At 52.2% G+C, this 12,562-nt stretch overlaps 1 protein-coding gene across 10 annotated transcripts in view; it reads right to left on the bottom strand.

Moving 5' to 3' along the window:
* HECTD1 (HECT domain E3 ubiquitin protein ligase 1) overlaps window positions 1–12,562 on the bottom strand; it is a 665,243-nt gene that overhangs the window by 499,197 nt on the left and 153,484 nt on the right. For all 10 annotated transcript variants that reach the window (XM_086936975.1, XM_086936976.1, XM_086936967.1 and 7 more), the window contains exons 5-8: window positions 11,539–11,820; window positions 9,630–9,900; window positions 8,715–8,791; window positions 7,021–7,119 (exon numbers count right to left, since the gene is read on the bottom strand). In XM_086936975.1, coding sequence (XP_086793101.1) covers window positions 7,021–7,119; window positions 8,715–8,791; window positions 9,630–9,900; window positions 11,539–11,820 — 729 coding nt within the window. The remainder of the gene's footprint in view (window positions 1–7,020; window positions 7,120–8,714; window positions 8,792–9,629; window positions 9,901–11,538; window positions 11,821–12,562) is intronic.

The raw sequence follows: 12,562 nt of genomic DNA, 5'->3' as shown, positions 1-12,562 counted from the left end.
AAAAGCTGCTTGGTTTTGCGAAAATCTTTTGTCCTGTCCACCTAGTACATCAAGGCTCTTTTAACGTCATGGGTGTGGAGCATCCGCTCCGCCAGCGTCTCTGGGTTTTGGAAAAACACCGGCAACTCAATTGTCTGGTTCATATGGAATTGAGATACAACCTTGGGTAAGAATTTAGGGTTAGTGCGGAGCACAACCCTGTTAGCATGTACTTGGAAGAAAGGTTCTTGGATGGTGAGCGCCTGCAACTCGCTAACCCTCCGTAGCGAAGTAATTGCTACTAAGAAAGCAACCTTCGAAGTCAGAAACTGAAGCTCACAAGAGTGCAGTGGCTCGAAGGGAGGACCCATCAGTCTTGTAAGAACCACATTGAGGTTCCATTCTGGAGCTGGTGGGGTCCTTCGCGGAGTGACTCTCTTGAGTCCTTCCAGAAAAGCCTTGATAGCAGGGACCTTAAAAAGTGACAGGTGTTGCCTATTCTGGAGGTATGCTGCCATAGCAGACAGGTGAATGCGGATGGAAGAGTACGCCAAATTGCATCGATACAGGTGGAACAGGTAACAAATGATGTTTTGAATGGAAGCATCTAGCGGGTCAATATCGTGGTTAACACAGTAAATGACAAACCTCTTCCATTTAGCCGCATAACAAGCTCTAGTAGTGGGCTTTCTTGCCTCCCGAATGATGTTCATGCAATCGGGAGGAAGATTGAGGTAGCCAAACTCTAGGACTTCAGGAGCCAGATCGCCAGGTTGAGCTGTTGCGGATCTGGGTGCTGAATGTCGCCATGGCTCTGCGTCAGAAGGCTGGGAGTGAGATGAAGCCTTTGATGCGGTACCACGGAGAGTTCCAGAAACGTGGTGTACCACGGTTGGCGAGCCCACGTTGGAGCAACCAGGATGAGAGTCATCGAGTGCTGCCACCAGCGGTATCAGAGGTGCTGGGGGAAAAGCGTACGCAAATCTGCCTGACCAGTTCATCCACATCGCATTGCCCTGTGATTGCGGGTGTGGGAACCTGGCGGTGAAGCTTTGGCATTTTGCGTTCTCCTTTGTGGCGAACAGGTCTATCTCTGGATGACCCCACCTTTGGAAGTACGGTTGGAGTACTGATGGATGTATCTCCCACTCGTGCATTTGATGGCTGTGCCTGCTGAGCAGGTCCGCCATCTGGTTGTCCTTGCCCGGGAGATGCTCTGCCATGAGGAAGATGTTCCTCTGAATGGCCCACTTCCACATGCTCTGAGCCAGATGAGACAGCTGCGGAGAGTGTGTGCCTCCCTGCTTCTGAATGTAGTACATGGCTGTCATGTTGTCCGTCCGGATCAACACGACTTTGTTGCACAGATGTACTTTGAACGCCTTCAAGGCCATGAAGATTGCCATCAGTTCCAACACATTGATGTGCATCTTCCTTTGCTGTAGTGTCCATAGTCCCTGCACCGTGTAGTGGAGTACATGCGCTCCCCATCCCTGGAGAGAAGCGTCCGTCGTCAGGATAATCTGTGGCACGGGCTCTTGGAATGGTCGGCCCTTGCAAAGGTTTTGTGGATTCCACCAATGCAGAGAGTTGTATGCCCGACCGCTCACCAACACTAGGTCTGTCAGTTGCCCATGAGCCTGAGTCCACTGACGTGCTAGGCACTCCTGAAGCGGACGCATATGTAGTCTCGCGTGCGGGACGATTGAGATGCAGGAGGCCATCATGCCTTTCAACTGCATGAACACCTTCGCTGGAAGCGAGTGCTGAGGTCTGAATCGTTGGATCAGCGTTTGGATACTGGCGATTCTCACTGAATTTGGCTGCGCAGTGGCTGCCAGAGTGTTTATTGTCGCGCCCAGATACTGTCGTACATGGGCGGGCTGGAGATGGGATTTCGGGTAGTTCAGAGAGAATCCCAGATCGTGCAGGAGATGAATGGTGCGGGACACGTGGTCGGCGCACTGCTGCTCTGTTTTTGCCTGAATGAGCCAGTCGTCCAGGTAAGGGTAGACGTGGACGTTCTGGCGTCGTAGATGCGCCGCCACAGTCGCCAGGCACTTCGTAAAGACCCTTGGCGCTGTGGTGACCCCGAACGGCAGAACCCTGAACTGGTAGTGCTGGTCTTGAATTGTGAATCTGAGATACTTCCTGTGGGAAGGATGCAAGGGGATATGAAAGTATGCATCTTTTAGATCCAACGTAGCCAGGAAGTCCCCCTGTTGAAGCAGAGGGAGTACCTGCTGCAACGTGAGCATATGGAAATGCTCCGAGAGAATGTACCGGTTGAGGGGCCTGAGGTCCAGGATGGGCCGTAGGGATCCGTCCTTCTTGGGGATTAGAAAGTACAGGGAGTAAACCCCTGTGCCCCTTTCTTGCAGTGGGACGAGCTCTATTGCTCCTTTTTGCAGCATGACCTGAACTTCCTGCTGCAACAAGTGCAAGTGCTCGCCGGACATAGGACGGCTTCTTGGAGGTATGTTTGGTGGAGTGGAAGTAAGTTCCAGACAGTAACCGTACTGGACAAGAGATTTGACCCACCTGTCCGTGGTGATGGATCTCCACACGGGCAGGAACTGCTGGAGTCTCCCCCCGACCGGTGTTGTGTGGTCGGGGGGCAGTGACAAGACGTCACTGCTTGTTGGTGGCGGTGGACCTGGAGCTGTTGTTTCCACGTCCCCTGCCCTTGACATTGTTGCCTCTGTAGCCACCTCTACCCTTGTTGGTGTATGAGGATTGGGTATTGCTCTTGTAGTACTGGGTGGATTGCGATGCCTGACCCCTTGAGGTGCCTCTGGTATTGGAGCGGCGAAAGGAACCACCCCGAAACTGCTGAGACTGGAGGGCCCCCATAGACTTAGCAGTGTCTGTATCTTTTTTCATTTTCTCAAGCGTCGCATCAACCTCGGGTCCAAACAAATGGTCAGGATTAACCGTCTGGTTAAGGATGGTTGTTTGTATATCAGGTTTAAACCCTGAGATCCTAAGCCATGCATGTCTTCTGAGCAACACACTGGTGTTGATTGCCCTGGAGGCTGTATCAGCCACATCTAGCGCACATTTGATGGAAGCGTTTGTAATGAGCTTTCCCTCTTGAATTAACATTTCCCCTGCCTCCTTGTATTGGTCAGGCAAGTGCTGGAGCAGTGCTTCTAGGGTGTCGTAATGAGCCCTATCGTAGCGTGCAAGTAGGGCCTGCGTGTTTGAGATGCGCCAAATGTTAGCTGCTTGTGCAGCAATCCGTTTCCCTGAGGCCTCAAATATTTTCGACTCTTTGTCTGGGGGAGGAGCGTCACCAGTTGTCTGTGAGTTCGCCCTCTTGCGAGCGTTGGATACCACCAAAGAGTCCAGTGGCAAGTGTCCCTTGATATATGTTGGATCCGAGGGCGCTGCCTTATATTTCTTATCAATGCGTGGATTGATGACACGTGCCCGAGTGGGCTCCTTGAAGACCTCCTGCGCGTGCTTGAGCACTCCTTTGAGCAGTGGCAGAGTCTTGATTGACTTTTCAGCCACTGAGAAAGTGTCAAATAAAAAGTCCACATCCACAGGATCGGAGTGCAGCTCGACATCATGGTTAGCTGCAGCTCTCTCGATCAAAGCGTTGAAGGCTGCAGAGTCCTCCGTCGGCGAAGTTTTCGCCGCAAAGAGCTGCGGTTCTTGACCCGACTGCGGGTCCTCGGGGTCGCCTCCGGCAGTCCATGGTTCATGTTCCTCCTCCGGATCCGAGTACGCTGGATAGTTGTACTCGACCTCCTCCTCGTCACCATCACCCGCGGTAGAAGGAGTTGGTGAACGCGGCAGGTCTCTTGGAGACGCCGGCTCCATAGGTGCTGAAGTACCCGCAGAGTCCTTCTTGTTTTTGAGAGGAATGCGAAAATGTTCCAACACCGGCTCCGTGGTGATTTTCCTTTTGAGGAGGGACAGTTTCCCGGTATTGGCGTCGATGATGACCTCACGACGCTCTTCCTCCGCAAGTGGCTGGAGCCGAGGCTTAGACACCACTGGAGACGCTTTGGGCGTCAACACCTCCTTCAAGGGCACGCCTGCCCCATGCTTCGAAGCGAAAGCCTTCGGCGTCGACTTCGGCGGCAGGGTGAAGCGGATAGGCATTTGCACCTTTGACGGCTTCAGTGCGGGCTTCGACACCCCCTCTTCCGGTTCGGAAAGCACAGCGACCTTCCGAATCCGTTGCAGGGACTCCTCGACCTTCTTCGATAGGGCTGGAGAGGGATTGACCGGCTCGGGCGATTTCCCCGTCTTGGGAGTGGTGTCGGCGAGAGTCCCCGTCTTCGGAGCCGACGCTGCACCGTCCTTGGCCCCGACGGCCGGAGCCGGCGAGGCCAGAGCCTTGGGATCGCCTTGACGCTTCTTCGAAGGCTTCTTCGGGTCATTGACCGCGACCATCTTCGGCGCCGACGCAGCCGCGTCGGTCGACTTCGCCATCGACCCTGAGGCCCTCGGGTCGGCCATCTTGGCGTGACTCTCCACATCGGCCATTTTGGATTTCTTAGACTTTGACACCTCCAGAGCCTTCTGTACAGCTTTCACTTTCGGTTTCGAAACCGGAGTCGCAGATCCCGAAGGCTTCACTTTCGTTTTTGGAAACGTGAGTGGCACCTCCAAAATGTCCGTGGCCGGGCCCGGATGCGGGGCTGCTGGACTAAGAACGAGGTCTTGGGTAAGGCCCGAAGGCGATCCCTCGACCTGGGCCGCAGGAAGGGGGTCGACCCCTGAGTCAGTCCGGGGATGCTCCTCCTCTGAGCTATCCCCCACGGTGGCGATGGCCCCATCGTCGTCCCCTACCTCGTCGCCGGCTTCGTCAAACTCCTCGTCTCCTGCGTCGTAGGCATCCCCCTCGGACGCAGGGCTAGAGTCCGAAACCTGTTGGACATTGTCGTCTCCAACGTCTTCTTCAAAGATGTCGTCCGGCGGGGGCGCAGACATCTGGGCCTGGAGTCTCGCAGCGCGACGAATCTTGAGGGTCTTTTTACACCGGAACCTGGAGCAGGCCATACACCTGGCCTCGTCATGGTCCGGCGACAGACAAGTGTTGCACACTGGGTGCACGTCGAGGTGCGAGTATTTCGAGTTGCACACCGGGCACCGTTTAAACGGAGTCCGTTCCATGTCTGGAGCGTCGTGTAGGCCCGTCCGCGCCGACAGCACGCAGAAGGGCAGCAAGAGTTCGGAGCTGAAGAAACAGTAAGACCCGAACGAAAACGATACCGGCGCCAAGCCTAAAGACCTTTTGGTCTCGAGTTAAGAGAGTTAACAACTATCGGTTCCGACAGAGGGAACCGACACACATCCGAACCCAATGGCGGAAAAAAACAATCTGGGGATGGAGGTGATGCCCATGCGCACTGTAGTCCAGGGGAGGAGCCACCTATCTCGTGATACTTCGAAGACTCTTCCAGGACAACAATGTGCAATCATCCGGACCCAACACTAGGCAGCGATCTATGCACAGATATGAATTCAGCAGCCCACATGCCTCGAACAGGAGGACACAAGATCGGAAGCAGCCAGTGCTGGTTTTCTTGCAGTTTCCTCATCGTAATAGGGCAGCATCTGGGTTCACTGGCACAGGGGTTCTACCATCTTGAAAACGCCTCAGTGCAGGGTCTTCTGGAAATGTTTGAAGTAAAGAAACATTTACAAGTGACTATCCTTGGATAGGGTAAGGAATTCTACCAATTATAAAATATGCTTTCCACGACCAGCACTAGAGAACATAACTGAACTTGGAGAAAGAGTAAGGATCTGCTGTCGGTGGAACGACTGCGGCCTTGGGTTCCGCTTCCCCCTTCTACTCCAGCTTTGGAAATACTTATCAAGAGTCAGATGAGTAAGCTTCATGGCTCAGAATAGGTTCCATTGGGAAGAGGATGCACACAATAAGTCCCCACCCACAAATGAAGGCTACTGGTGGTCAGGAGCAGCCAAGTGGTAGATTAGTGGTACACGCCATTTTACCCGACACCTTGAGGAGCTGAAGCGGCCTTCCCCAGAACACCCTCTAGGGAGGAAGGGGAAGTCATGGGTGGGAGTTCTGTGCCTATGAAAATTCAGCTGGGGAAGGAGGGGATGTTATGGGTGGGTGTTCCATTCCCCTGAAATGTCAGCTAAGTTGGGGCAGAGTATGGTGACCCGGAAATGACAACTGGGTTGAGGCAAACTCAGTTGTATGTTAAGTGCTCTGATTTCTAACGAGAAGAGCCCTAAGTAGAGCCTCTAGCAGCTTCTGACACTGAGCCTTGACAAAGACACATGTCAACAGTTACACAAGGAGCAAGCATGAAATGTATCTGAACTCCAGAACTAATGTTTCACTCAAAAGTATTGCCAGGCAAAACCTGAACATGTTCTCAAAATATGACCAAACAAAAAGAGAAAGGCAAAGAATGGGGCTTTCACAAGACATGCAAATAGATCACTACACCTGTGATAAAATGGCACCTCCCGGATGGCGCTACAGAAAGACATGAATCTCTAAAAGTAAAAGGGGAAAACAATTCTATAAGGTTTTGGGTCCGTTTTTCAAGTCTGTAAAATGTAGATTTCAAAAACCTGCTGTGCACACATTTTAGTTACTTTACTGGGTCTCCGGTGCAGCTTTTCTGGTTAGACTGCTTAGGACTCAATCCTGACGAGAATGGAACATCTGGCGATGTTTCATGTTATTCCAGGTACGGCAGAATACAAGATCTGCACAGCTTTAAACACCAACACCAAGGAGGGTAGTTACACACTCCATGCAGGCAGAACATGATACCGGATTTATTTTTAGTAAATGGATTGATCTGTGCATCTGTCAAAAACAATGCTTAACCTTAAATTATATAAATTGATCACCTTGTAGAATTCCTTTAGTTATACGATGCTATCTTTAAGTGCTTGTTCTCTCCATGCAATTTCACCAGCTGAATAATTCCTCCCTCTTTATTCAACCAAGGACAAGGAAGAAAAGGGTGAACTGGGATTCTCACAAACCTGCTCACTCAACCTTTTTCCTCAAATTCAGGGTGCAGAACTTACTTTTGCTACCTGAGGTCTTCCAAAACAGGCAGCATAATGCAGTGAAGAGGATCTCTGACCCCTGTTCACATCAGCTCCTCGCTCACAGAGAAACTCCACCTAGAGGGTAAAGAAACAGAGTCAGCACACACAGTTTACCTGGCCTGTGCCAGGACCGCAAAGTCTGCCTTGATCTGTCCAAATGTGTGCTTGTATCAGTCTTGTCCTGATCTATGCTGCTGACAGAATAGAGAGCTTGAACCTGCCCTGCTCTGTGCCGGGCGCCCACAGACTGGCCCTGCTCTGGCCTAGCCACCCATAGCCTGGCCCTGCTCTGTCCAGGCGCCCGAAGCCTGGCCCTGCTCTGCTCTGTGCCAGCCGCCCGCAGCCTGGCCCTGCTCTGGCCTGGCCGCCCACAGACTGGCCCTGCTCTGGCCTGGCCGCCCACAGACTGGCCCTGCTCTGGCCTGGCCGCCCACAGACTGGTCCTGCTCTGGCCTGGCCGCCGATAGCCTAGCCCTGCTCTGGCCACCCAGAACCTGGCCCTGCTATGCCATGTGCTGGCCGCCTGTAGAATGGCCCTGCTCTGCCCTGTGCTGGCCACCAGCAGGCTGGCCCTGCACCGCTCTGTGCCGGCCACCAGCAGGCTGGACCTGCCCTGCTCTGTGCCAGCCGCCAACAGGCTGGACCTGCCCTGCTCTGTGCCAGCCGCCAGCAGGCTGGACCTGCCCTGCTCTGTGCCAGCCGCCAGCAGGCTGGACCTGCTCTGCCCTGTGCTGGCCGCCCAGAGCCTGGCCCTGCTCTACTCCATCTGGCCGCCCTCAGCCTGGCCCGGCTCTGCTCTGTGCCGGCCGCCCACAGCCTGGGCCTGGCCTGCTCTGTGCTGGTTGCCTACAGCCTGGGCCAGCTCTGCTCCGTGCCGGCCGCCGCAGCCTGGCCCTGCTCCGTACTGGCCACCCACAGCCTGGCTCTGCCCTGCTCTGTGCCGGCCGCCAGCAGCCTGGCCCTGCACCGCTCTGTGCCGGCCGCCAGCAGGCTGGACCTGCCCTGCTCTGTGCCAGCCGCCAGCAGGCTGGACCTGCTCTGCTCTGTGCCGGCCGCCAGCAGCCTGGCCCTGCTCCGGGCTGACAGCATGGCCCAGATCTGCTCTCTGCCGGCCGCCCGCATCCTGGGCCTGCTCTGCTCTATGCGGGCTGCCCGTAGCCTGGCCCTGCTATGCTCTGTGCCGGCTGCCTGGCCCAGTTCTGCTGTGGGCTAACCGCCGGCAGCATGGCCCAGATCTGCTCTGGGCTGGCCGCAGACAGCCTGGCAAAGCTCTGCTCTGGCCCAGCCTCCCAGAGCTTGGACCTGATCTGCGCCAGCCTCCCAGAGCTTGGGCCTGCTCTGCGCCAGCGGCCCAGTGCCTGGGCCTGCTCTGCGCCAGCCGGCCAGAGCCAGGCCTTGCTCTGCGCCAGCCTCCCAGAGCCTGGCCCTGGTCTCTACCAATTGCCTTGTGTCTGGTCCTGCTCAGTGCAGAACACCAGGGTAGCTCTGATTTGTGACAAAAGGCAGAGAGAGGTCCTTAATTGCTCAACCAGCATGGAGTGGGTCATGATCTTTGTCGGCTGCAACAGGACAGCCTTGATCATTGTCTGTGGGTCTCTGTCCAAAAGTTATGTTGACATCACTGCATAATGAGTGTTCGTCTATGCCGACGACGGAGATACTGGACTTACCATTTCTTGCGTCCCAAAAGCAGAGGCCCAGTTCAAGAGAGTTTGTCCAACATCATCCATGAAGTTCACTTCAAAAGCTATGAATTAAAAGAGTCCAGGGGTTAAAACACACAAGCATATCCAGCATTAAACTTTCCAGTTGTAACAAGGATGCACATATTTTTACCTATGACATCGGAACACAACAGAGACCATTTTGAGCCCATCCCTGAACACACAGATGCAGTGGGAGCCTTTCTAGATCATTTAGGACACCCTTTGTTCTTAGCACTAAGTCTTTATACCCCCCTCCCTGCCAATTACTTTAGACCTGCTGTGCGCCATCAGATAGTTTCTTAGCCCCAAAAGCTCCAGCTTCTAATGAAGCTACAGCTCTATGCTCAACCTCAGTCTCCAACAACCATTCATTGACCTAAGGGAAGGAGTGCAGTGCTACATAAATTAATCCTGGCTGTTCCCTCTGTTGTGGAGGTAAAGCAGCATTAGCATACATACTCTAGCTGGTCTAAAAATAAAGGGCAGTGTGACATTCACATCTGGTCAGTAACAGACATACTTTATGCTAGTGCTCAGGACTGGGATATAAAATACACTTTTTCAGAGTGTGTAGGTTAACAGAACTCCCATGCAAGGCTGTAACTCCCATTAATCAGTGAGTGAAAGGAAAGCCCAAAATAATTCTGTTCTTCAACTTGCCCTGTGCAAAAGAATGCCTTATTTACAAAGTCTGGTCCCGAGTGGGTCATATCTGTATCCTCTATGCTGGACCCAAAGATCAGAGGAGCAGCCCTCACAGACCTTTCCTTGGTTCCCCAAGTGTCTATGATTACATTGGCACTTGTCAAAGTGTATCCTTGCCAAATCACATACTATTCTCCCAAAATTACATTTTGCCGATGAGTCTTCCCCACTCACCTCCAGTGTCGATGGCATCTATCAGGGCATCAGTGTCCTTGCTACGGATGCAGTCGATGAGCTGCCTGTGGGAGCGTTCTCCGGAGCTGTCCAGTCGCCGCAAACCCGGCATTCTCCCAGTGGAGCCAGCGCTGGACTTCGGCAAGGCCTTGCGGCCTTCAAACAGCAGCACCAGCAGCAGATCGACCAACCTCATGGTGTCCAGCACACACCGCTCATCCCCTTGTAGGGCACTTTCAATAGAATCTGGGAGCTTGGAACGCAGCAAATCCTACAAAAAGACGACAGCAGGCTCAGGGCAAGGCAACCAGTGTTGTACATTCTGAATCTTGTTCAGCGTGCCAAAGTCAACATAGAATAATAAGCAATGTACACGAACTGACTGTACTGGTAGAGGTCTAGATCCGTCTCAAAAATAACAAAGCAGTCCTAATATGCTTTACCTAAACTGGAGCAACTTTGTGTGCATACTTCAAGCGCACAAATGTGGCAGCCACAACTGTCCCTAATGAGGACGTACACCACTTCTCATGCACCTTAGCTGAAAGGACTACAAGTACACATCTTGGGAAGCACAAGAACTGCAGCTTCTATTCCCGGCACTACCTAATGTTTGATACTTTTCCTTCTAAGAAGAGCCTACTTTGGTTCTAGATTTTGTTTTTACTTCCTGAAAGAAGGGTCTCAGTATTCCTGGTCATACCCAGGATCTCTAAGAAGCGAGGGGATTGTACTGCTGTCCCAGTTAACTGAATAGCACCTCAATATTGAATGTATCTAGGATTTCCTAGCAGTGGTGCTTTGAGTTTGTAGAATGAAGCGGAGAAGATAAAAGTTCAAATATGAAGAGTGAAATCTCAGAATCCTGTTTGGATGCACCAGAAGACTACCTTGAATAGCAATGGGGCCCCTAACAAATATAAGATATGGTCCAGTGGAGCCTGGGCAAAGAGAAAGAAACGTAAGAGCCAGTCTGTGTTCATTAAAAGAGCAACAGAGGTCTCACAAATGTACAGGAACAGAGAGCAGGGGCTGGAGGAGGAGGACTTGGAAGCACTAGGGAGAGGAGTTGGCTTAATGGCTAGGGCGGCGACCTCGAATCTGGGGAACTGGGTTCGAGTCTCGGCAAGGACGCTGAACGTCTTCTGGGTAAATCACTTAATCTCCGTGTGCCGAACAAAAAAGAACGTGTACTCATGTAATGCAACTGGTGCTATGTAAAGCGCTCTGATACCTGATTAGGGTCAAGTTCATGCTATATAAATCTCTGTAAAATAAAAATAAAATAAAAATCCCTTCTGGAGCCGGTGTCACTGCTGCCTTCAAGGGAATGAAGCAGGGCAAGTGAGAAAGACTGAATCAAAAGGAATATGTAAGAATTGTACCAGTTTATTTCACGGCCGCATTCGAGACACAGTTTGCTATATAATATAAAGCTCTGCATCAACTCTATAAACTGCAGTGCCACTTGCCACCCTACCTTTGCTTGAGGAACATCATGCTACAAAGAAACATGAGCACGCGCAACAAATTTTGTAAATGGTAATGACAGGAAAAATGGAATAGCGGATACAAAAACATTTACGACCGACGAGAAATGCCACCCACATCCACAGGTAACTGGCACTAAACCCATATTCTATGGCATGTTTTTGCAACTGATGTAGGTCCTCACCTTGCATTGTAAAATATAGAAATTTCTTTTTTTTAACACTATGAGCAAAGTTAGTGCAAAGGTAATAAAATATAAAAATATGGGACTAATAAGACTCCTCAAAATGTTTTTCATATGGTAGCCTTCTGGACAAAAACAAACAGGAGTCATATAAGCATGCAGTTGACAACCCAACCATGCCATGCATTGTGGGACCACTACTAGAAGTTCCCGCAACTTCTGGAGTTTACTTACATGAGTGACGACAGGAGAGCCCCGGCACAGCGTGGACAGCAGACTCACGATAGTAGACACCTGATTGCTGACTTTTGAGTCTGTAGAAGGGGGTTGAGCTCCAGAGGAACGGCTCCCAGACTTGCAAGCAGACGGGGGACCAGATACAGTGCCCCCGGCAGCAGCCATGCGTGACAGCAACTCCTCGGTTAGCCCATGCTTGGCAAGTGGTGCAGGGTCCACTCCACGTCGTGTAAACCTGTCCGCTAAGGAAGCAAAGCAGCGCAGGGCTCCATCAGAAACCTGTTAGGGAATGAGAAGAGAAGGTTAGTGTCCATACCTTCGAGGAGTCATCAGAATAAGGGCTGTAAATATATCAGAACCCTATAAAGGCTCCACTGTGTCCAATGTAGATCAGTCTGAAGGAGGCCAGCTCGTGGAAACCCTAGCAGTCCCACGATGTCCAATGTACACCGGATTGACTGATGGACAAAGCTGAGAAACTGCTACAGAGTTTACTGTGTCCAGCGAACGACTGAATGAGACCAGTGCATATGAACTACATACAGTCTTTGCCGTGTGCAGCGTACAACACACTGAAGGAGGCCAATTCATCAGAAATCAATGTAGGGTCCCCTGTGTCCAGTTAACAACAGACTGAAGGAAGCCAGCGCATGTGTACTCCTTGCAGGCTTCAATGTGCCCAGTGTACAATAGACTGAAGGAGGCCAGCGCGTGAGTACTCCTTGTCGGCTCCACTGTACCTGGCATACAACAAACAGAAGGCAGTCAGCACAGGAGTACTTCACGTCGCCTCCACTGTGTCCAGTGTACAACAGATGGAGGTCAATGCTGACAAATCCACATTAATAAAGAACATCATGAGAAGACACTAGTCTCTCCAACCAGGGACGGCTTTAGGCTCATGGCGGCCCTGGGCAGGGAGCGTAGGTAGGGGGCCCCGGAAGAGGGGGTCCGGGTGGGGCGGAGCCCTCCGGAGCTCAGGAATGTACCAGCGGGTCAGCAGTGGGTAGGGAAAAAAAGA

This window comes from Lissotriton vulgaris, chromosome 9 (genome assembly GCF_964263255.1).
Source record: "Lissotriton vulgaris chromosome 9, aLisVul1.2, whole genome shotgun sequence".
Lineage (NCBI taxonomy): Eukaryota > Metazoa > Chordata > Amphibia > Caudata > Salamandridae > Lissotriton > Lissotriton vulgaris.
This window is presented reverse-complemented; position numbering and strand designations above follow the sequence as displayed.